The 23756-nt window shown below is 40.0% G+C and overlaps 1 protein-coding gene and 1 pseudogene across 1 annotated transcript; both read left to right on the top strand.

Annotated features, from left to right (window-relative positions):
* The first annotated feature begins 835 nt into the window (after positions 1–835).
* On the top strand, positions 836–6745 carry TMEM17 (transmembrane protein 17). Its single transcript, XM_029937453.1, has 4 exons — positions 836–992; positions 4558–4661; positions 4834–4947; positions 5824–6745. Exons 1-4 carry the CDS (start codon positions 893–895, stop codon positions 6100–6102), a joined length of 597 nt encoding a protein of 198 aa, XP_029793313.1. The 5' UTR covers positions 836–892; the 3' UTR covers positions 6103–6745.
* A 7790-nt stretch (positions 6746–14535) lies between these two features.
* LOC115289870 lies at positions 14536–15156 on the top strand (annotated as a pseudogene).
* The last annotated feature ends 8600 nt before the right edge of the window (positions 15157–23756 follow it).

Here is a 23756-nt window from a genome sequence, read left to right as displayed (position 1 = left end):
AATTTGCGCCCTTTCTATAAGTATCTTGTACTTAAATATTTTTTTAATACTACATCTTATTTGAGAAAATGCTGGAAGATTCAGAAATGTTTTTAAAAGTTTCAATCACCTACAACCCACTATCCAAAAATAACTTAACATTTTGGATTATTTCCTTCTAGTTTTTGGGGGTTTTTTTCAAGACACAGTGTTGGTGCCACCTCCTCCACCTCTGCTCCTCATGTATTCTGTCTCCGTCTCTCTCACGCACACATTTTGCAAAATTAGGTTCACTTCTACTTAATATTTTTGTTTGTTGTTGTTTACTTAAAGCTAATCCACATAATCAAATATTCGCTGCAAGCATGTTTTTTAAGATGCAGCAATGTAGTCCATCCAATGTGTGTGTGCATATACACAGTTCCGGAAATGTTATATGTTATTTAAAATATTTTATTAATAATATTGTATGCATATGCAGACACACTACATATTAAAAATACAACTTTTAAAATATATATTCCTAGGAAAGGAGCCACCGGGTCATGAATATTCTTTACGTTCTACATTCGTTCTCTATTTTCTATTTTATTCGTCCTCACTATGTGTGACAGCTCCTTATATTACAAACTAACCTTAGCTTATTGTTTCTATTTGGTGTTAAGCTGGCGGGGCTTACAACAGGACCGAGGAATCTGCCGTTCCGCAGATGAGGTAGAGGCGCTCACCACCACCCAGCTCTCGAACACCTCTCCTTTCCAGGCGTTCGAGCTCGCGACCTGCGCTCCTGCCCTGCAGTGCGGCCGCGCGTGCGCCTGGGCCCCAGCGCCTCGAGCAAGGCCCGGTTGCCGTGGGAACGGTAGGAGGAGGCAGCGTCCACCGACCTAGCTGTAAACTGTTCCGAGGCCCTGACATGGAGCTGCCGGATCCGGTCCGCCAGAGGCTGGGAAACTTCAGCCGGACCGTGTTCAGCGACTCCAACCGGACCGGGCCGGAGTACAGCGAGGGGCCGGGTGAGTGGCCGAGGCCCAGCGCAGAGGGCGTGGCCTGCGGAGGACCTGGCGTGGGCTCTGGAGCGGCTAGAGTTTGCCCGGACCTAAAATGGCGGCCTCACCTTCAGCTGCCTCCCCGCAGTGCGGAAAGCTACCTGGAGGAGGGGCAGAACCACGGATGGGGCTGGGACACTTTCAGACCCGTATCCCTAACGGTCCTGGCCGGCGACCTGTAAGCCTGGCCGCTGAGGTGGCACCTGCCTACCTCAAAAAACTTAAAATATAAACACTGCCTTCGCAGCACACGTCCAGTCCCGCATCCTCAGCGAAGGCCGGCGGTGTTTTTTCTCTGTGACTTCCTCCCTGGCGTTTGGGGACAGGGCTGGACCGAAAACAGCCCAGGCAGTCTCCCACCTTAGTTAAAATATCTTCTTCTTTTCGCCTTTATTAGCAAAACGAGTACGTTCCACCGCAAGTCCGTTTTCTGGCGGTAGAGATGGAAAGGGTTTTCTTTGTTGTTGTTTAATGAGTCATGTTAAACCGCTATCCACTCCAGAATGGCAGCTGCCACCCTAGAATGGCTTTCAACAAAGCTCTCCTCCTTTCCCGCCATCTCCACAGTCCCCTCACTGTGTATAACTCTTTCCCCAAATCTGGTAACAAAATACCACGATACTGCGTTCAACTTGACAGCAAATGATAACTCAGTTTCCTCCAGAACAGTTTCCCCTTCTTAAATCACAGTGATAGACAACATACTGTCATCTAAACCCATGCGGATTTTTATCACTGAACTCTGCGGGGAAATAGAAACCTTTTCCTCCTCCTTGGTCTAGGGACTTTTAAAAGAGGGCAGAGAAAAGTAAATTCCCATAGTTGCATTGTTTTCACCCTGAATTTAGTCCTCTTTAAGATTGAGAATGTACAGAGAAAAGCATAATGTGGAAAATTAGGCTAAGTTTCTGATTTTAAAGCTAAGGCTTAACAGGCACTAAAACCTGATGATGCAAAGTGTCAGGGGTCAGCAGACATTTCTGTAAAGGGTCAGGTAGCAACTACCCAGAATATTTTAGACTTGGCAGGCCATAGGTCTCCATGGCAGTCATAGATAATAGTAAATGCATAGATATGGCAGTGTTCCAATAAAATTTTATTTATGGACACTAAAATTTGAATTTCATGATTTTCAGTGTCACAAAATATTATTCTTTGATTTTCCCCCTAACCATTTAAAAATGTGAAAGACCATTTTTAGCTCACTTGCTATACAAAAACAGGCAGCTGGCTGGTGGTTTGCCTACCCCTGATTTATATAATGTTTTAATTTAAATTCCGTTTACAGAACTGAACTTGTACTTTTGCAAAATTTAGTAAATTCATGTCTTGTGCTTTCAATTTACATATTAACTTGATTTTCAATTGCAGGATTATAAGTTTGAAATGCTGTATAGCTACAGTGTAACTCCTAAGATGCTCATGTACACATTTTCTAACATAAAAACTTCTTTGCAAAATTTTACTAATTTCTGCTCCAAAGGTATTAAAAAATTTCAGCATCATTTATCATTTTTTCCCCACATTTTCTTCCTTGTAGATCTGAAGCAGGTTTGATTATTTGCACTGTAATTACAAGCGTATACCATTACCATGTCCACTGACCAAGAGTTGTACTGTTGTTATGAAAAAAAGAATCCTAGGCTGGTGAGTTGCCTTCAGGTTTAACAAATTTTAAAAATCCATTCTTTTATCAGTGATAATCTAAAAAACAGGTACAAGCCAAAAAATAAATAGGTACAAGCAAAAGTAGATCGTAAAAACAAGGTAAAAAAAGTAGGTTAATAATCAGGTGTATTCTTGAAGCTAAAGGAAACCTTACTGTGAGAGACCAAGATTATTTTTTATATTTTAAAATTATTAAATGACAGATATACTCAGCTGTGGAGAGAAAAAAAAAGTTAAATTTATTTTAGAGCCTTTATAAATTGTTACATTTAGGGCAATTAACTTCAAAATGCATTATCTCTTCCTAAATTGTTAGGATTTAGTCAAATTTAGAATGTATTTTTAGGGCTTAATTTAAAAAATCCAATTCTTAATCTAGGACCTTTCTCCCTTACATAGAAGCAAAAGGTATTATGCAATCACCCTTAGATAAATGAAGCTCATGCATGAATCACGAATGTCTACATTGATAATGTCTCTATGACAGTATGTTTCCATTCTTTCTGCTTATGCATATTTGATATGTGCCATGTGTACAGCAATATTTTAGGTTCTATGAGTATCTCACAGCATATAGTCTGTGCTTACAAGGAGTCTGTGTATTAACTAAAAGGGAAGGAAAGGGAACTAATGTTATTGAGTGCCTGCTAAGTACCAGGCATGGTGGTAGGGGAAAATAATTAATACTATCTCTAATCCTCACAAGCAACCTGTGAGGTACTTTTAATGTTACCATTTTACAGATGAAGAAATTGAGACTCAAAGAGGTTAAATAATTTATCCCAAGTGTAGCATCGAGGGTTCCAGGGGTGTTTGAGGAGTTATGGATTTACTTAGACTCCAAAGCTCCTGATCTCTCAGCACACTAGAGTAGAGCAGGGGGGTGTTCCTTACTCATACTTTCTTATGCACAGGTTAGAGGTAAGTACCTAGAGGGGAAGAGATTTCTCCCAGGGTAGGGGAATAGTTCAAGAAAGGACTTATGAACAAAGTGGCATTAAATTGGGTATTAGAGTATGCTGAAGAGAGGTGTGTCTGTTATTTAGGGAGATTCATTTTTGTATGAAGTTAGTTTATATGTGAGAAATAAGTTTTTATGTATTTCATGTGTTCATTTTATAGGCTCTTTACATAGAACTCTACAGAGGAGGTAACAATCATTATTGTTATCTGTTCAGTAGGATTCATATTGATATTCCACATTTAACTACACCGTTAGGGAGCAAAAAGTCATCAAACTGTAATGGCAAAATGATAAAGTAATTGAAAAATATGAAACATATGTGTATAAGGAGCACCTGGATGACTCAATCAGTTAGGTATCTGACTTCAGCTCAGGTCATGATCTCACAGTTTCTGAGTTTGAGCCCCAAGTCGGGCTCTGCATTGTCAGTGCCTGGAATTCTCTTGCTCTCTGCCCCCCAAACCCCAAATAAATAAATAAACTTAAAAAAAAGAGGGACACCTGGGTTAAGCATCCGACTTCAATTTAGGTCATGATCTTGCCGTTACGAGTTTGAGCCCCACATCGGGCTCTGTGCTGACAGCTCGGAGCCTGGAGCCTGTTTCAAATTCTGTGTTTCCCTCTCTCTCTCTACCCCTTCCCCATTCATGCTGTCTCTCGCTCAAAAATAAACATTAAAAAAAATTTAAGAAGAAAGAAAAAAAAGAAACATACCTCCGCAAAACCAGTATATGAATTAAAGTGATGATGAATATTTCCTTTTGCTGACAGTGGTTATAAATAGACTTAAAATTTGGAGTTTTGTTGAACCAACACTATAGTTAACTAATCTTAAGACTAAAGGACTTATAGGGCATTGACCAGAATTAAAAGTTTGTTCTTTTTCTGTTTCTTTTGTAGATAATGAAATGGTTTCCAGTTTGGCATTGCAGATGTCACTTTATTTTAACACTTACTTTTTCCCACTTTGGTGGGTAAGCAGCATTATGATGCTTCAGATAAAGGTAAGTCTGTGCTTTAATACTTATGTTCAGGTCTCTTCTGCCCATTCCTGGCATTGTTACATTGTCAATAAAATTAAAGTTCTTAATATTTATATTCTATCTCTGGTCATTTTTACTCTATGTGAGATTTTACAAACATGTTTATTTTTGTGTCTTTTTTTTTTTTTTTTAGTATTCAATCTTGCCTGATTACTACAAATTCATTGTGGTCACTGTTATAATCTTAATAACCTTAATTGAAGCTATAAGGTTGTATCTGGGCTACATGGGGAACCTACAGGAAAAGGTAGGCTCTTCGTTCCTTTCTCTCTGTGCTCTACATAAAGGCAATAATGTTTTCTTTCATAACAGGGAAAAGGCAGGGAGCTGTGGTAGAAGGAGCAAAGGCCTACCTCCAACTTTACTATCTCTGTCCCTATAGTCTGTTCAATCTCCTGAGCCTGGCTTTCTTTGTATGGGGGAAACATTTACTTCAAGGTTTGTATGGAATGAACGAAATGATTTATATAAAATACCTAAAAATAGTAAGCATTAAGAATTCAAAGTTTTCCCTCTTCTCCACCTGCCTTGAAAATACTTGGTCAATTAAACATGTTTGGATCCTGAATAATAAAATGGGGAGAGGGGAGATTATAAACTTAGGAATCCTAGGCCAGACATGTTTTCTGAATCATTGTGTTGCCTAAGCAGGTACCGTTACCAAAGCTTAGGGATAATGCCTAAAGATTTCTGTGGTTTTCTAGGCCCTTCATAATTAGGCACCCCAGTCTCATTGTATTTCTTGTTATTTCCTAACCCAAGTCCATTCCCAGCTGACATGTTGATTCCTAGTCATGCTTATCTTTGCTTACTTACCTTTTTGCCTCTTCCTCCTTCTACCCAACTTTGCAGCCTACACTCTTTCTTACACCTCATCACTCTCGTCTTATTTCTTATAGTATTTAGTTCATGCCTCTAATTAATACATTTAATTATTAATGAATATCATTCTAACATTGCCACCTAAGTTAGTTTTCACTTTTAATCTAGACTTTAAGTCTTTGAGGACAAGAACCATGTTCTACTCTTTTTGAATTATAGAGCTCATAATGTAGGGTTACGGTAGTGCTGATCTATATAAATGGAAGACTGTACTCATTACTCCTAATGTGTGTCGTTGCAGGTTCCTGAATTGGCTGGCTTTTGGCTTTTGAGCCTTCTGTTGCAACTGCCTTTAATTCTATTCTTGCTCTTTAATGAAGGCCTAACGAATCTGCCCTTGGAGAAAGCAATACACATCATCTTCACTTTGTTTCTTACTTTCCAAGTTGTTTCAGCCTTTCTTACTCTGAGGAAAATGGTAAATCAGTTGGCAACTCGTTTCCACCTCCAAGACTTTGACCGTCTCTCTGCCTATAGAGGAGGCATGAGAAGAATGAGATCCTGTATAGAAGAGATTTGACCCAGTGCTGTTGATTCAAAAGCTGAAAGATCATTCTGCAAGACTGTAAGAGGAACATTGAGATCTAGCATGAGAGAAAGGACGAATCAAGTGTTCTGAGCTATATATTCTCTAGCTCTGAAATTCCAAAGCTGGGACCAATGATAAGACTGATTGTACAGTACATGAAAGCAGTAAGTCAACCCTAAGGCCTAGATATTGTCCACCTGGTGCCAAGAATCTTATTATTTTTGTTGTTGACTTTTTCACGTGTATAGACATCTGCATTGGTAGGCACAGTTTACCAGATTTATGGTAATATTTCTCATTGCACCTAAAACTAGAAACGTGTATATTTCTTGGAAGTCTGTTGGCTATTCATGTCTTGGCAGTACATCTGAATCACATGACAATTCTTGTCAATATCCTGATGTATTAACTATATTTATAAACCAAGACACCAAATTTTCATGTCTCCTAGGGTTAAATTCTAACCCTATGCTTAGCTTTATACAGAGGTTAAAAACAGGTAGGTTATCATGGTATTTAGAAAATTAGAAAATTGTAACTTTTATAAAACCATCTTCAGTATTTATAGTGGTGGTGTGCAAAAACATCTTTATAATAAATTATGAAATATTTATGTTAAAGTATCTGCAACAAATCATTCATGTCTTGTATAGCTCTTTTGGGCTGTGGGTTTATTATTTTTATTACAGGTTTACAAGGGAATGATGGATGGATGGATGGATATAGACAGACAGATAGATAAGACAGACTTTTATGTAGACAGGCACTGTACTAGGCACATTCATTAACCCTTGTGAGGTGTCAGGATGGCCGAGCGGGCTAAGGCGCCAGACTCATTAACCCTTGTGATCTCAGCTGCTAAGTGACTGTTCACTGAAGAACCCATAACCAGTAAATTCCCATGAGGCTTGATTTGAAAAGCAGGGTCCCTGTTAATACACAGTGAGAACTGAGATGGGCAAAGGGACTGCACTCACGATCTTAAATGAGCATGTTTCTTTGCTAATAGGAGAAACCTTTTTAAGGGAGTTCTGTTAAGAACAAAGCTGCATGGGTGTATCTCAACATTATTTTTAGTGATGATTCAATCATCTTAAGGGTTATATTTTCTACTTTGCCATAGGGAAATGTGCCTTATATAAGTAATGCATTTTACTGAGAAACAGTTGTAGTTACATTAAAAACTGATCTTTCCAGTTTTCCTTTTCTGTAATTCAGGCTTATCCTAGTATTTCCCTGTTTTGCCTTATTCATTTTTATATTGCTTACTTTTTGAAAATGTTTTCACTCTTAACTACACTTGCCCAAACTAATCAGGCTTATTTTATTATTTATGCTTCCTATTATTATATGTAAAGTTCAAAGATTTCTCCCCCAGTGCACTGGCTGTTTAACTGCTCCCTTCTACTAAAGAAGTTACTATGTATATTCCAATACTTTGAAATCCAAAATAGAATTTTTTAACTTACATTTGTTTGCATTTGTTTCCAAATGGGGATATGTAATTTTTTAATGAAATATTTATGTTGGGTTTTTTGATACATAATTTTTTAAAACTGTTTTAAAGTTTATTTTGAGAGGGAGCATGAGTGGGGTAGAGAGAGGAGGAAGAGAGAGAATCACAAGCAGGCTCCACACTGCCAGTGCAGAGCCCGATGCCAGGCTCCAAATCACGAACCATGAGATCATCACCTGAGCCGAAACGAAGAGACGGACGCTTCACCCACTGAGCCACTGAGGCACCCCCAGGATAGGTGACTAAGAAAATATAAAATAAGAACATTAAGCCTATATAGCAGATAAATTAAGGGGATTATTAAGAAAGACTGTTCTATATAACCGTTGTTTCCAGAGTTTTATCTTAAACACCAGAGCCTCTGATACAGTCAAACTTTAATTTAGTATTAAAAGATTAATAGGTAAAATATTAGAGTCATAATCAAATTTTAAAGCCTATAAAAATTTTGGGGAAAATCAATTTGATTAAAATTTTCTACAAAAACATTTTTTTGGTTGTAGTATCTAAATTGCTTTCAGTGCAAATATAAGAAGGGTGGGGAAAAAAGTAAGAAAATCAATTGAGAATGTGACCAAGTCACTTGTTTTTTAGCTGAACAATAAAATCATAATTTTGTGTTGGGCCAAACCAATATTTTCTGTAGGACTATACCCTCTTCCCTATGTAAGCATATGAAAATTGAGATAGAAGAAGATATTTACATGTCAGCACATTTGGTGTTCATGCAGTCCTTGTTTTTATTTTATTTGAATAAGTTTGTCCCTTAATTCCTATTACATCTTTCTTTCCAGGGATCCACAACACAGTTCTGAAAATTTCTAGTTAGGATTTTGACCTTCACAAATATTTTGTCTTTCACATATGTATATTTTTTTAATTCCAGAAGCTTTTTGTTATCATGGACAAAGTGGATGCAAATTTCTCTAAGTCAGAAGTTTGATTTATTTTGAAAATTAAATTTAAACAATGTATGTTTGAATGTCTAGTATGTACAAGGGAATGGTGGAGGGTTCACAGACCACTAAGACTACTCCCAGTTCTTGGGTGTATGATGTGGGAGGTACAAAATTTGCAGCCCTTCCCCCTGCCCCGGAAGACAAAGTAGGGAAGTCCAACTTCATCAGGGTGAGATGCACTGGACAATTTCTTCCTGATAGGTACCTGACAGATAACAGTCCTTCACTTCCTGCACACCTCCCCAATTTGTTCCTGGCATCTAGTGTCCGGGATAATTAGCATATTGGCCCTTCATGAGTATTACTGAGCACCTTCTATTCATCTCACTGTCAGAGCACGGACAGGGGACATGGTGACGGGCAGCGGGAGTGTGGTTAAACACACACACTCTTGCCTGTGCACTATAACAAGTACAGTGTCTGGTGGGAAAGGCAGATAAGCAAATCAGTGATCACACAATGTAATGGGCACTGTAGGGTTACAGAGAAGGGGCTTCTAGAAGATAAAGAATCTGTGAAGTCTTTTCAAAGGAACACTTGAGATTTGGAGAATGTGTGGGTATTAACTGTTTATTTCAGTATTAAGAAACCGAAATAATAGTGACTCTGAGTACGGTTTCAGGTATTTGTACTTTGGAAAAACTGGTGGGAAGGGTACATGAGAAGAAAGGACATAGGATAAGACAGAGAAGCTTGGGAGTAGCTAGTAAACTAAGCTCAAGATTTTAATGTTCTCAATCCCTGAATGATTTGTCAACAGGAATATCACAAACAGATTCAGGTTTCAAGAAGATCTCTTTGAAGACTGTGTAGACCTAGATTGAAAGGTTGGACCAGATGTTGATTTGATAAAGTAACTTTGGAGAGAACAAAGTTTTAAAAAATCATTTTACATTTTAAAATAGGCATCGAGGGGCTCCTGGGTGGCTCAGTCGGTTAAGCGTCCAGCTTCAGCTCAGGTCATGATCTCACCGTTCATGGGTTCGAGCCCCGTGTTGGGCTCTGTGCTGATAGCTAGCTCAGAGCCTGGAGCCTGCTTCAGATTCTGTATCTCCCTCTCTCTCTGACCCTCCCCTGCTCACACTGTCTCTCTCTGTCACTCAAAAATAAATAAAAAACATTTTTTTAAAAAATAGGCATTGAAAATTTTTTCCTAATTCCATTTTTTGGGAATTATGCACAATGATAAACACAATGACACACTCACTATATTATCACCCCTTTGCCAGTTGTTAGATTGTGATTGGACTTAAATAGAGCTCTATTTGAAATAGTCTTTTATGCATTTTACTTGACATAACAAATAGTTCATAATTTGCATCAGTTAAAATTAGAGCTTTTAAAAACTTAACTTTTAAAGGAGATTTAATCAAGATTTTGAGAGTAAAGAAAAATCATCTATAATGCCACCACCCTAAAAAAAGAACTATCAGCAAAGGTCATGCTTCCTTGCTGTTTTCCCTTTGTAAATGCTTTTTAAAAATATAGTTGTGTGGGGCACCTGGGTGGCTCAGTGGGTTGAGCATCCGCTTCAGCTCAGGTCATGATCTGACAGTTCATGGGTTCGGGCTCCGCGTCGGGTTCTGTGCTGACAGCCTGCTCAGAGCCTAGAGCCTGCTTTGGATTCTGTGTCTTCTTCTCTCTCTGCCCCTCCCCCATTTGCCCTCTGTCTCTCAATAATAGATAAATGTAAAAAAAAGATATAGTTGTGATCATTGACACTTATTTTGTACCCTGGTTTTCTGAAAACAAATATTTATCCATCTTTCTACCTGGTCACATAACCATCATCTTAAATGACTGTACAATATTTCATCAAGGAGATAGATACTAATTTTTTTAACTTTCTCCTATTGGATATTTGCATTGCTCTCTTCTTTTGCTTTTATACATTAACATTGTAAGAAGCATCTCATGCAGACTGCTTTTTCCATATCTTAGATGATTCCTTTTAATTAATAAGCTAGATCCTCAGAAGTGAAATTGGTAGTTCACAGGATATGAACATTTTTAAGAACTCTTGATGCATAATGCCAAATTATAATATCCACTTTCTTCCATTTACCACTCACACTTCTAAAGATAGTACAATGAAAATTTTGATAAGGACAGATTGATGGACCTTAGTTACTCATTCATCTTTGTGTTTCTGAGTGGCTACCACAGGAACACTGAATCTCCTAAGGAGGGAAAAGCCTGAAAGCTGTGAAAGAAGAAGTGCAAAGAATTAAAAAAAAAAAAAAAGATTTTTGAATTAAGGGAAAACTGATAAGGGACAGGAAAAGGATTAGGCAAGCTGGTCGCAGTCAGCAACAGACAGGGAGATGTGACACAATAAAAACTGGGTCATTGAGTTGGGACAGCCCTAGGACATAAAAAGACTGAAATGAAGTAAAGCTCTGGATTACTTTGTTCTTGAATATTGAATTTTTTCAGAAGCATAGAGCATGAAATATTATAGTGATAAGCCAAGATTGGAAACATAGCCAAGAAAAAGAGGTCTTTAAGGGATTGTTTAAAATGTGCTGAAGGAATAATTTGGTTTGGTCTTAAACGGCTCAAAAAGTAAATTGACATAAAGCTTTTGCATAGCAAAATAGGCATGAAGGCAGAAAACAATACGGCGAGGGGAACAGAGTGCCCTATTCGTAAATTTGTTCCAATGTAAAAATTAGATTTTGGTCCTAGAAAATGTTCAGCAGAAAACCTAAATGCTGTATTTAGAAAGTGATACCAACATTAATTTATTATGGGTATATATCTTTATTCTAGTTTTAAAAGATTGCTAGTCTGGAGGTTTTAAGTCAATAAAAAATAAAACAGTTAATTGTAAGGATCATTCTAAAAATATTTCCCCCTGCCCCCAGTGTTGAAACATTAAAAAACATTCAGGCCCTAAAAAGATGTGTTTAAATACAGGTTTAACCACAATGTTTAAATTTATCCTGCTGCTTACATAGATTTACATCTTTCTAAAAATGAGAACAGTCAAGAAAGGTCTTATAAAACAAGATGAAAACCTGAGGATAAATGGAGCATCTTTTCTATGAAAAACCAAAGACACTAGGAATTTATCTTATCAACATGCTCAGTCTAAATAAGTTCCACAGCAACACCCTTGACTCAAAGAAGCTTTTTAACCTAGTGAGGTATATAAAATCATAGTGTGTATATCACAGCTACATGTCCTTCATTGCTCCACAGTCCTAAGTGTTTAGCACTAGGCCACTGTAAAAATGTAGAAGAATTCTTTAGAACTATAATAGCACTGTGTTCAGCTGATAGGGAAGTGGTATTATCAATTAATTCTTAAAGGTTTTGAGTTCCTGATCTTTTTTTTTCCATAATATTTTATTGTCAAATTGTTTTCCATACGACACCCAGTGCTCTTCCCCTCAAGTGCCCTCCACCATCACCACCACCTGTCTTCCCCCCTCCCCCCCCAACCCTCAGTTCATTCTCAGCTTTCAATAGTCTCTCAAGTTCTGCATCCCTCTCTCTCCCCAACTCTCTCTCCCTCCTCCGTTCCCCCTGGTTCTCCATTAGGTCTCTCTTGTTTTCCTGCTTGAGTTCCTGATCTTGAGTTATTATATTCTAAGCGAAAACATGTTGGAGACACTCCTCACTAGTACAGCTTAAAAGAGAAAAATGTTTGATACTCAAATTCAAAATCAAAATTCAAATTCAAAAAATGTTTGATATGCACATTTACTAATTTTTTTTATAAATGCTTGATTCATTAGTGCCTACAATTCTAGTACTAAAATGATCAATAGAGAGAGTGAAAGTTTAGGACTTTGCTTCAATAACTTTCCTAAAAAGGAGAGATAGAGTTAAAATATTTTTGCTGTTCTAAAACCTTAGAGCTCCCTATGGTCAATAAGCCTTTGCTATGCAAGGCGGCAGAGCAGTTAACTGTTGATTGTTCAGTAATTTACAAAGCAGAGCAACAAAAGATGTTCATGCCTTTTATTTTTAGTATGCTAAGATTTTGTTCGGCAAAGTAAATGTGATGTAGTTAGCTCCAACAGTATGACAATCCACCATGTTTGATATATCAGGACAAAAAGGCAAATAGGATTGAGTCCTGGCCTTCCAACCAAAGTCAAAGGAGACAAACTTAAGGTGTTTACAAGAGCTTATGATAATATTGTAAAAGAGCAATGTAAAATATGAATTAAGTGAGGAATCCTGTCTAGGGGGCAAGATGGTCTTTAGGATAGATGGAACAGCATAGCCAAAGTTACAGACATTTGAAAACATAAGGCCTGAACATAACCAAAAGGAGTTTGATATGAATAAAATATAAGGCATGCAGAGAAGGGCTTAAGATAAGCTGGAAAGATTGCATCAAGATGTTGTCAGTCTTTTATATATTATAATAGTTTGAATTTTATCCTGTAGAAAATGAAGAGTATATATATATATATATATATATATATATATATATATATATATATATATATATGTATATGTATATATATATATATATATATATAAACAGAATTAGAAGACATTGTTGCCATATTTGAAAATGATAGAAAACTGGGGGAGAGCTAATTTGATAGATGATACAATCTTCGTTTCAAAAGAATCTCACAGCAGGCTGAAATTCTAGGCATGAATACGTTTTACATACACACAGACATCCTCCAACATACACTGCTCAAAAAATCAGTTCACTGGCCCATAATTAAGGAGCTTCTTGTGTGCTATTTTTCAAGGGAAGAAATCTGGGTGATCTGTGGAGAGCACAAGCATGTACTGTATTAGTAGAAATATAATGACCACATCATACAGAGTAATCATCTCACTGTACTCTTCTGTGTTGCAATAGTGTCTCAACTTTTACTGCACCTTCTCTACCATTGTGCTTATCAAGAAATCTAAAATCCAATCTAACCATGTTGCTACTCTCCTTAAAATTCCAAAAGACTCTCCATTTCCTGAAGCATAACACCCAACTCCCTACTGTGGCACACGGGGCCTCTTCACACTGGTCTGGTCTCATCTGCCACCTCTCCAAACCCACATCTGCAGCTCCTCCAGTCACCATTCTGGATTTTTGCCTGCGGACATTTTCCCTCCACACCACTCTTTTTGCCTGAAGTGCACATAGAGAAAGTCTACTTATCTTTTAATGCCTGGCTAAACCGTCATATCCTCTATGGAAATTTTCCATTGTCCCCTATCTACTTCTAGGTAACATCTGCATACTTTTGTATCTTGTTGCTCCTATTTTATGACTGCAACTAAAACAATTTATTATATGTATGTTTATATATTACACTCCAGCTACTTAATAGTAAGGTCTTCATGACAAGTGTTTTACTCATCCTGGTATTTCTAATGTTTAACACAGTCTAAGTGTTTAATAAGTATTTGGTGAATGAGTGGACCTAGTTGATGGAGTCAGTGTTGTACAGCGGTTAAAATCATGGGCTTTGGAGGCAGATACTCCTATGCTTAAACCCTTTCTCCATTTATCAGCTTGGCCTGATAATATTTGACTTGCCTAATCTTTAGTTTATTCATTTTTAAAATGAGTGCTTGTAGAGGCACCTGGGTGGCTCAGTTGGTTAAGTGTCCAACTCTTGATTTCAGCTCAGGTCACAATCTCATAGTTCATGATAGCCCCACGTTGGGATCTGCACTGACAGTGCGGAGCCTACTTGGGATTTTCTTCCTCTCCTCCTCCTCTCCTCCTCTCCTCCTCTCCTCCTCTCCTCCTCTCCTCCTCTCCTCCTCTCCTCCTCTCCTCCTCTCCTCCTCTCCTCCTCTCCTCCTCTCTCTCTCTCTCTCTCTCTCTCTCTCTCTCTCTCTCTCCTTCTCTCTCCTTCTCTCTCCTTCTCTCTCCTTCTCTCTCTCTCTCTCTCTCTGCTTCTCTCCTGCTTGCCCTCTCGTTCTCTCTCAAAATAAATAAACATTGACTCCGCGCGCGCTTGCTTCGGTTGTGGAGCGGTCTTGGGCTGTCTGCTCTGCAAATGGGCTCCATTGCCTAGCGTCCCCGTCCCCGTCCCCGCCACCCGTGATCGCGCGCCGAGGCCCGCGAGGGGTCGCCGCCAAGGTTTCCACCAGCCCACAAGCGACAGCATGGCAGCCATCCCCTCCAGCGGCTCGCTCGTGGCCACCCACGACTATTACCCGCGCCGCCTGGGTTCCACTTCCAGCAACAGCTCCTGCGGAAGTGCTGAGTATCCCGGGGAAGCCATCCCTCACCACCCGGGTCTCCCCAAGGCTGACCCAGGTCACTGGTGGGCAAGCTTCTTTTTCGGGAAGTCCACTCTCCCGTTCATGGCTACAGTGTTGGTGTCCCCAGAACGCTCGGAATCTCCCCAGGCCTCCAGCGGTTTGATCCCCTGTGACCCTGCTCTGGAAGCCATGAGGAAGCAGCCTGGTGGCCAGCCTGGCACAGCCAACACCGGTCCCCAATCCTGAGTGGCCCCTGCCAGGCTTCAGGAGGCGCTAGGCTCAGGAGAGGCCCCCCCTTCCCCTCCCCTCCCGTTCCCATCCCTTCCCTCCCCTCCTCTTCCCCCCTCTCCTCTCTCCTCCCGTCCTAGACTAGGGGGGCTGCAGCCAAGCAGAAGCACTTGGGTTCTTTTATATGAAAATAACAAAACACCAAAAAGGAAGTTAAGAGAACCCCACTCTTTACTGTCCCAGCCACACGCAAGCCTCCCCGACACCCTGTAACCGTGTGCCTTGCACCAAGTGGAAAATAAACTCCAAGCAGCCAGTAAAAAAATAAATAAATAAAATAAATAAATAAACATTAAAACAAATAAATAAAATCAGTGCTCAGAGGGCTGTAAATGAGAATTAAATGACATAAACATAATAAGTATTAATAAATGGTAAATATTATAATTTAATATTCTAAGTTTCCTGGGCAATTTAATTTCTTCTAAGTCTTTCAAACTCATTTTGTTGCTTTTTGGGACCAGAAACTTTACCCCCAGGTTTGATTATCTTTATCTAAACTGATAAGAGACATAACGATATTGTATATCTAGTCTGGGTACCCTAAACACCAGGGCACAGGCACAAAGCTTGCCCTTCCTGTGGGGCCAGATCCATTTAAGAGATCAAATTATAATTGCAGAGGCTGCTTATAAAACAAAGCTTCAAAAAAAGAAGGAAATTGGATATTGTTACAAGGATGTTTCTAACACGCAAATACGTATCTACTAGGGACATTCCGCTAGAATAAGTCACTTTCGAGGTTTTTTTCCTTCCCTTCTCTTGAGGCAGTGATGATCTCAGAAATGTAAAAGGTCTTTAGAAGTCATTTTTGATATAGGGAGGTAAGATAAATACATTGCCTTAGGAGGCCAGCTAATTACTTTGGTGTTGTCTATGTGGTTTAGCAGTTTTATCCTTGGCTTTTCTGTCCAGAAATTCAGTTTTAACGTAGAGCCTCAAAAGAAGTGACTGTAAAAACTAAACTCAGAAGATTGATGTATAAACAAGGGTCTATCAATTTATAATATAAACTATAACTGCCAGTATATTTTCTTCCTATAAGAAATCTATTTAAAAGCCAAATTACAATCAAAGTTATTTATTAATCATGAAATGGAAAAAATAGATGTTCATATCCTCTAGCTATGCTAACTTGAGGCACTCACCTCTATTCTAGAGATGTGTCTGCCTAGGAACTGGCTACTTGAATCCATGCTGATCAGGACTGCCGTCCCTAGCACTGGGAGATGCCATGAACAAAATTAGGGAGGCCAGAAATTTCACAGTGTGTGTAGGGAATTACAAGCAGGGTGTGCAATCATCAATGTAAAGAGAAAACAAGGGCAAGAGAGATGAGACTGAAGAGGTAAATGAGACCAGAGCATGGGATCTGGTAGAGACTGGTAAGAGGACTGGCCAGGGCCACAAAGTTTTAGTAAGCAGCACAGAGAGCTTAGCTGAGCTACGTGCAGCTACTCCAGCCTTTGCAATTGGGTCATTCTCTACAGATGTCTGGGTAATCTTGGACGGCAGTAGATGGTTATGCTGATCCAGAGGCAGGCATCTATAAAGCAAAACACAGATATTTCCAGGTGTTGCTGAGGGTGGCAGAATGAATCAACCATGGCACCTCTACTAGATAGAAAGGTAAGTGACACCATGAGGGATAATCATCAAACAAGGGTGCAGCAGAGGTCCTGAGGAGGTAAAAGGCAAGTCTGAGTCCCTGTCTCCCTACACTCAATGAGAATCGGGTCTTATTCACTGTATCCTCAGTGCCTCAGACCATACCTGACACACTGTAGGCTTTGAACAATGTTGACTGAATGCACAGATGAATGAATATGCCAGCCATGTTAGAACCCCGAGCTCCTGCCTCCTGGTCTTAATATACAGTCATTTCTTTAATCAATAAACTCCCTAGAAGTTAGAAATGTCACATTTACTCATACCTATCTTGCGGGTATGAAAAATAATTCTAATTTTGTAGCCAACGACCACTCCTACACTAAGAATAAACTTACAAATTTGGCTGGATTCCCAAAATGAATACAAGTAACAGCCATCATTTCATGGAAGGCCTGCAGTTTTTCAGATGCTACGCTAAGGGTTTATCATGATCTCATTTGACTCTCATGACAACTCTGTAAAGCAGGAATTATTCCTATTTTACAGAAGCTGAAACCAGGAGTTGGAAGAGGTCTAAGCAACTTGTCCAGAGTCACACAAGCAAACAGAAGACAGGATTTAAACGTAAGCTCGTTGGGCTCTAAAGACCATGCTGTTGCACTAATCAGTGCTCCATCTGCCCAGACACATGCTCCAGAGATGTATTTCGGTTGATTTAGACCTGTTCGAACTAGAAGCCAAAGCAGGAGCAATGGCACTATTTCTCAACCCTGCGCCCCTAGACCTCTAGTGGACAAAGAAAGTAGTTTTGAAAGGGGGGGCGGGGGGGGCTCCAAGTTAATGTCTTTTTTTTTTTAATTGACTAACATGTTTACCTATACAAAGGCTGAGTAGACCACCTAAAATTTTGGGTTTTGAAATTTTGCTTGGAATTGCACTCAGTACAGCCTTGGTCATTTCTGGATCATCAAAGTCGAGCGGCAGTTAAAGAGATGTGTATTTGATTAATTTTTTTAATGGGGAAAGCTTTTGGTAGACTAATTAAAAGGACTGTCATTTTCTGAAGTAGATCCTTGTAAAAGTGAAGTACTTTCCATGTACTACCTTATTTATTCCTCCAAGGAATTATAATAATTGTATTATTTTATTGTATATTAATATATTATAATAATACCATTTTCCAGATAAGAAAAACTGAGTATCAGAGAGGTTTAATAAGTGAACCAAGCAGGCAGAGAAGGACAGATACCATATGTTTTTACTCATAAGTCTAACAGGAGAAACTTCCGAGATCAGACGAGATCGGCGCATTCAGGGTGGTATGGCTGTAGACTAACAGGAGAAACTTAACAGAGGACCATGGGGAGGGGAAGGGGGGAAAAAGAGCTAGGGAGGGGGAGGGAGGTAAATCATGAGAGACTCTGGAATACTGAAAACAAACTGAGGGCTGAAGGGGCAGGGAGAAGGGGAAGGAGGAAAGGACATGGAGGAAGGCACTTGTGGGAAAGAGCACTGGTGTTCCATGGAAACTAACTTGACAATAAACTTAAAAAAAAAAAATAAATAAGTGAACCAAGATCTCATAGCCTGGGATTCAAATTGTGGAATGCCCGATTCCAAAGCTTTATCACACAGTTCAGTTCTACAGATCAGTTGGGGTCCTGTTGTTTGGCAGGCACAGAGGATTCTAGCATGAGGTAGATACTGTGTGGTACTAGCTTTCAAAGCCTGGAGTGTAGGAGAGAGTAATAAAGAGGTGCTTAGTCAGGGAAACTCTGGGCCCCACTGGAGGGGGTTCTGTCCCATTTCAAATAGCAAAGGGGTACAGAGCACGAACCCGCTGCTGGAGCCAGGGATCAGCGGGCCTTTTAAAGCAGCTTGTCATGCACATTTGCTTCGTGTGCCCGCTTCCCTTAGAATCAACCTGAAAGCTACATTTTATAAGGCAAAATTCCTTTAAAAAGCAAATTAATGAAGTACAAACAGAGCTTACACAGAAGCTGACAAAGGAGAAAAATGGTGATCAGAAATGGATTCTGAGAGAGGCAAACTGAATCATTAGTGGGTCTGTGCCAGTCAAGGTACCCACCTACTATTCTGTTTTTCTGAGTTATGGGTTGATAAGTAAAATTAACGAGTCCTATGACTTTATTATTCAGAGTGTTCCTAAATTGAAATCTTTAAAATATAAGAAGTTTATACCTCAGCATTTATAAGGGTTTATATATATATATATGTGTATACATATATATATATATGTGTGTATACATATATATATATATATGTGTATACATATATATATATATATGTGTATACATATATATATATATATGTGTATACATATATATATATATATATATATGTATATATCACAGATAAATATTTTCTGAAATCAATCTTTGGTCCTCCAGAACTCATTAGTTCTGGATTTCATAGATGTAAACACCATGGAGCTCAAACGCACAAGCTGACCTAACAACATTTTGATGGAGGCTTTTTGTTTTGTTTTGCTTTGATTTTTAAACTTAAAAAAAAAAATAGAGTTATGGGTGAGGCACGTGCACACTTGCGGTGTTATTGTGTGCTCCATATCAAACAGTCTTAACACCTACAGCTTGCCAAATTTGAAAACGTCAGTCTTCTAGGTTATCAAAAACAGTCTCCAGTAAGCTGCTGTCTTTACTGCATTAAATGGGAAGAGCCAAACATTTCTGAAAAGGACACAACAAAAAACACAAGAATCATCAAGCCCCTCACAGAAATGCCCACTCTGACTGCAGGGCAAAGGCAATCGAAAGTCAACATGATCCTCACCAAAGACAAAAACAATTCGCGCACAGCAAACGCAGCTGCAGCTAATAACATGAGCAATATCAAGAGCAGATCTGAACGCGCACATGCCAGTGAAAAGATGTTCATGATTTCAGTAGAGAAAACCCCACCTTCTACCCCATTCAGGGCCAAGAGCAAAGTCAGGCAAATGGAAAATCTGCTGGAAACTGTCGGGACTCTCCAACAAAAACATTCCTTCCCTTTTCATTTTAACTATTTGAGACGGCCATGCTTTGGAACAGCGAAGATGCAGAATCAAAGTCACCACTTCCCCTGGGGACAAACCCACCCCCGGAGTGTTTTACTATAATTGCTTTCTGAGATGCTGGGCTACTCCAAGATGTATTTACCATTTCCAAGCCTCCAGGAGGAAGCGTGCGGTATGCTGCCAACCTCCAATCACCTGGTAAAGGTATCTGTTTGTGAAAAACACATGGTCTTCCAGTTTAATTCCTGCCTTCACAGTATAAGCCTCTGTATTATTGACTAACAAATGGCCAAACACCCCAATAAAGTGTCTCAGTTGTGTGTGTGTGGAGGGGGGGTTGCTGTTTGGTTTTGTTATTTTTAAGTTTGGACCCTGAGCAGAGGAATTGTGCTGAGGTTGGGGAAAGTCTTTAATTTCACTCCAAAATAAATAAATAAGAACAGAAATAAAACAGAGAGTGTGTCAGCAAGCAGGAACTCAGTGTAAACCTTTTAAATCCAGCCTCTTACAGGTTAGGGACTTTGTTTCTTTTAATTTCCCTAGACTCAGGATTCAATTTCCTAGATTCAGGATTCAATTCCTGAGCTCCCTAGGCAAACCACAAAAGGAACTTAGCTGTCAGGAGAACTGCATAACCGGGTCCTGAGGATCTGAATGGCGATCATGGAATGGCGGTCAGAACTCCGCCTCCCTAGTTGCTTTTAGGATTGCCCTAAGTATCATAGGTTTTCTAATTCTTCTTCAAAAGGCCCATTCATTATTTGAAAAAAGTTTGTCCGTACGTTGATTGCTCAAATAGCCTATTCCTCCTTCATGGAAAATTCAACAAAGTCAGTACCAGGGCCATGGTTTTGATTCTCCATTCAGCATCTTTCTCGGACATCCAGTTTAATAAACATGAATAGCTTTGCATCTGGGCCACACCTTTCTACAGTAGCTATCTGTGTTAAAACTACCATCCTGGTTACTAAATAGAGCATCACAGAATTGGGAAGAGGAAGGGACATAGCCAGGTGAAGTTCGTGTGAGTGCAAAACCTGAATGCAGGTCTGACAGCTTGTCACAGAAGGCCACAGTTTCCCCACACACTCTTACTCTTTACTATGTACTGTCATCTAGAGTTAGATTGGAAATGAACTGAATATCATGACCTGCGTTTTAACTATTTCCTTTCATCTATTTCAAAGTAAACTTAGGGTGAGATCTGTACAAGTTTTGTTTGTTTACCTTGGTGTTTTGACAAGCCCACCCACTCACCTATCTTGTAGGCATTTTCAGGGTCCAAGGAGGACTGTAAATGGCTTGGGAAAAGGTGAGGTTTCATTATTAATTAAAGTAGTCCCCCAAAAATGTCCATGTCCTAATCTCTGGAACATGTGAATCGGTTAGGTTACATGGCAAAGGGAATTCAGCTTGCAAATGGAATTAAGGTTGCTGGTGGGCTGATTTTAAAAGAGGGAGGGGCGCCTGGGTGGCTCAGTTGGTTAAACATCCAACTTCAGCCTAGGTCCTGATCTTGTTGTTCCTGAGTTCAAGCCCCACATCGGGCTCTGTGCTGAAAGCTCACAGCCTGGAGCCTATTTCAGATTCATTCTCTCTCTCTCTCTCTCTTTCTCTCTCTCTCTCTCTCTCTGCCCCTCCCTCACGCTCTGTCTCTCCTTCTCTCAAAAATAAATAAAACATTAACAAAATTTTTTTAAGAGGGAGCAATAGCCTGGATTATCCAGGTGGGTCCAAAGTAATTACAAGGGTCCATAAATGTGGGAGAGGGTAGCAGAAGGGTGTCAGCCGGCCCCTGCTGGCTTTGAGGATGGAAGGGGACGTAAACCAAGGAATGTGGGCAGCCTCCAGAAGATGCAAAAAAAAAAAAAAAAAAAAAAAAAAAAGACAAACAAAAAAAAAAGAAAGAAAAAAACCAGATTCTCTCCTAGAGCCTCCAGAAAAGAACACAACCCTGCCCACAATCTCAACCCAATGAGATCCATTTGTGTTGTTTAAGCCATTAAGTCTGTGGTATTGTTATGTGTCCGTGGGAAGCTAATGCAGCTATCAAAATGACTGAACATCTAAGGACTGAAACAAGTTCTAGAGGGATCATGAGAGCCGAGGGAAACACAGTGAGCTGCTGGCAGTGTCTGCCTTATAGGTTACCAAAACAAATCTGATAAGAGACAACAGGACTCACAGGAGCACACAGCCAGCCAGCAGGTAGTCATGTGCAGACTGGAGCTGCCCCAGGATAAGCTGAGTAGGGGCATGTGCAAAAACGGACAGGAGGTTGCAATCTGCCCCATCTGTTAGGTTAGAGACCCTTGCTTTCACCAAGCTGGGCCAACGACCCTCCCCTTGTCCGCACCCCCAACCACCCAAGCTGCACCCACTTCGTCTCTTCTGGTTCCCTGCTACCCTCTTCTGTCCCCTCTGGGTCTCTCTCAGCTCACATCCCCGTGGCAGTAGCTGCAGCACTGTGATCTGCCCTGGAGCCCAATCCCCACCTCTGGTGGTCAGTTTCCAGAGTATGGGATGGAGCAGAGTAACTAAGCAACTTTATCCTTATTCTATTCTTGCTGGAAGATCATTCCTGCTTCACAGACATCTTATCACAGGGCCTCCAGGGACGAAGGCAGAGCAAATGCCAGATTTTTAAATTATTTCCCTCCAGCTGTGCATTAATATTTTATTTCAATCTTGCCCCAAAGCCCGCTCAAGATGAAAAGCTTGAGGGGGTTCCAAAGGTGGATCAGAGCCAAACTGATTTTTGCCCATGTCTCCAGGCCCCAGCTGTCCCCCACCTACAGCAGCCGTATCATTAAAATGAAAATCCTGCCCCGGAGAATCCTCTATTCCTGCAGATTTGCACACACCTAGCACCCTAGCCAGGCCTCAGAGGCACTTTCCTGGTCAGTTCAGCTTCCGTGTGAGCGTCCACTCTGACCCACATTCCTGGAACAATTTCTTGTGCAAATCAGCAGGTCTGAAGCAAACAAGGGCACATTCAGGACATTGAAGTACGCAATTAGCTGAGGGTAAATTTGGCAAAGCATCTGGTCTGCTCACCAAAATGGAAATACAAAAAAAAATAAAGTACAGCTTTTAAAATTAAACATTAACTGTGTAAGGTTAATTCTGTGCACGTCTGCTTGGAGTGGCACAGAGAGGCACTGGCTTGGTGCACAGGATCGAAGACTGGGGTTCCTGGGGCCCCTCAGGAGAATCATCCTCTGATGGGGGCAGATGCTGAGCGAACATGGAGCCAAATGCAATTTTGCAGTGCCAGAAAACGGGAGCAAACGGCCAGTGATCTTTTGTTGGCATCTCCTAAAGTCAGCTTTCATCAGGGTTTAGCATTTTACTAACTGTGAGCATTAGAACTGTTAAAAGGATACACTGGATTAATCAAATTAAAGATACACTCCCTGATCTCTTGGACCTTAGAACACAGATCTTATGTAAAAGCCTGTCCCACTCTTACATAATGTGAGATCAAAAATGCAGTTCAGTGAAACGATAAAAGGGCAACAGAAAGAAGAAAGTGGTGGTGGTAGATGTGCTCACTATGAGGTCCTTTCAGACACTTCTGCTTCATCAGTAGTTTTGTTTGAGTTCCAAAATCTCCCAGCCCTGAGAATCAGAAAGACCAGTGTGACATAATATTTCCAAACGTTGGAGTAAAATAATACATAAAAATATCAGTCAATACAAATAAAAATATTTAGTCAAGCTGGTTTTCAAGGAAACAGGGAAGTTACCATTATCTTTTCCCTACTTTTGCAGGAAATAGGTAGTCTTTATACTAGACATGAGGAATCAGTTAGGAAAGCCATGACTACTTTTCTTTCTCATTCTGCTTATTTGATTTATTTATTTATTTATTTTTTTGAGAGAGAGCACATGTGTGAGCAGGGGAGGGGCAGAAGGAGAGAGAGGAGGAGAGAGGAGGGAAGAAAAGAGGGAGAGGACGAGGGAAAGAGAGACAGAGAGAGACAGAGACAGAGAGAGACAGAGAGAGACAGAGAGAGACAGAGAGAGACAGAGAGAG

The sequence above is a fragment of the Suricata suricatta genome, chromosome 4 (genome assembly GCF_006229205.1).
Source record: "Suricata suricatta isolate VVHF042 chromosome 4, meerkat_22Aug2017_6uvM2_HiC, whole genome shotgun sequence".
NCBI lineage: Eukaryota > Metazoa > Chordata > Mammalia > Carnivora > Herpestidae > Suricata > Suricata suricatta.
The sequence above is the reverse complement of the archived record's forward strand: the minus strand, read 5'-3'. Positions and strand labels throughout refer to the sequence as shown.

What these genes read in the sequence shown, in the direction of transcription:
- TMEM17 (XM_029937453.1), top strand. Translation starts at nt 893, where the DNA reads ATGGAGCTGCCGGATCCGGTCCGCCAGAGGCTGGGAAACTTCAGCCGG. An exon ending in TTATGATGCTTCAGATAAAG is followed by an intron (nt 4,662 to 4,833) that starts GTAAGTCTGTGC and finishes TTTTTTTTTTAG; the next exon opens with TATTCAATCTTGCCTGATTA. An exon ending in TGGGGAACCTACAGGAAAAG is followed by an intron (nt 4,948 to 5,823) that starts GTAGGCTCTTCG and finishes GTGTCGTTGCAG; the next exon opens with GTTCCTGAATTGGCTGGCTT.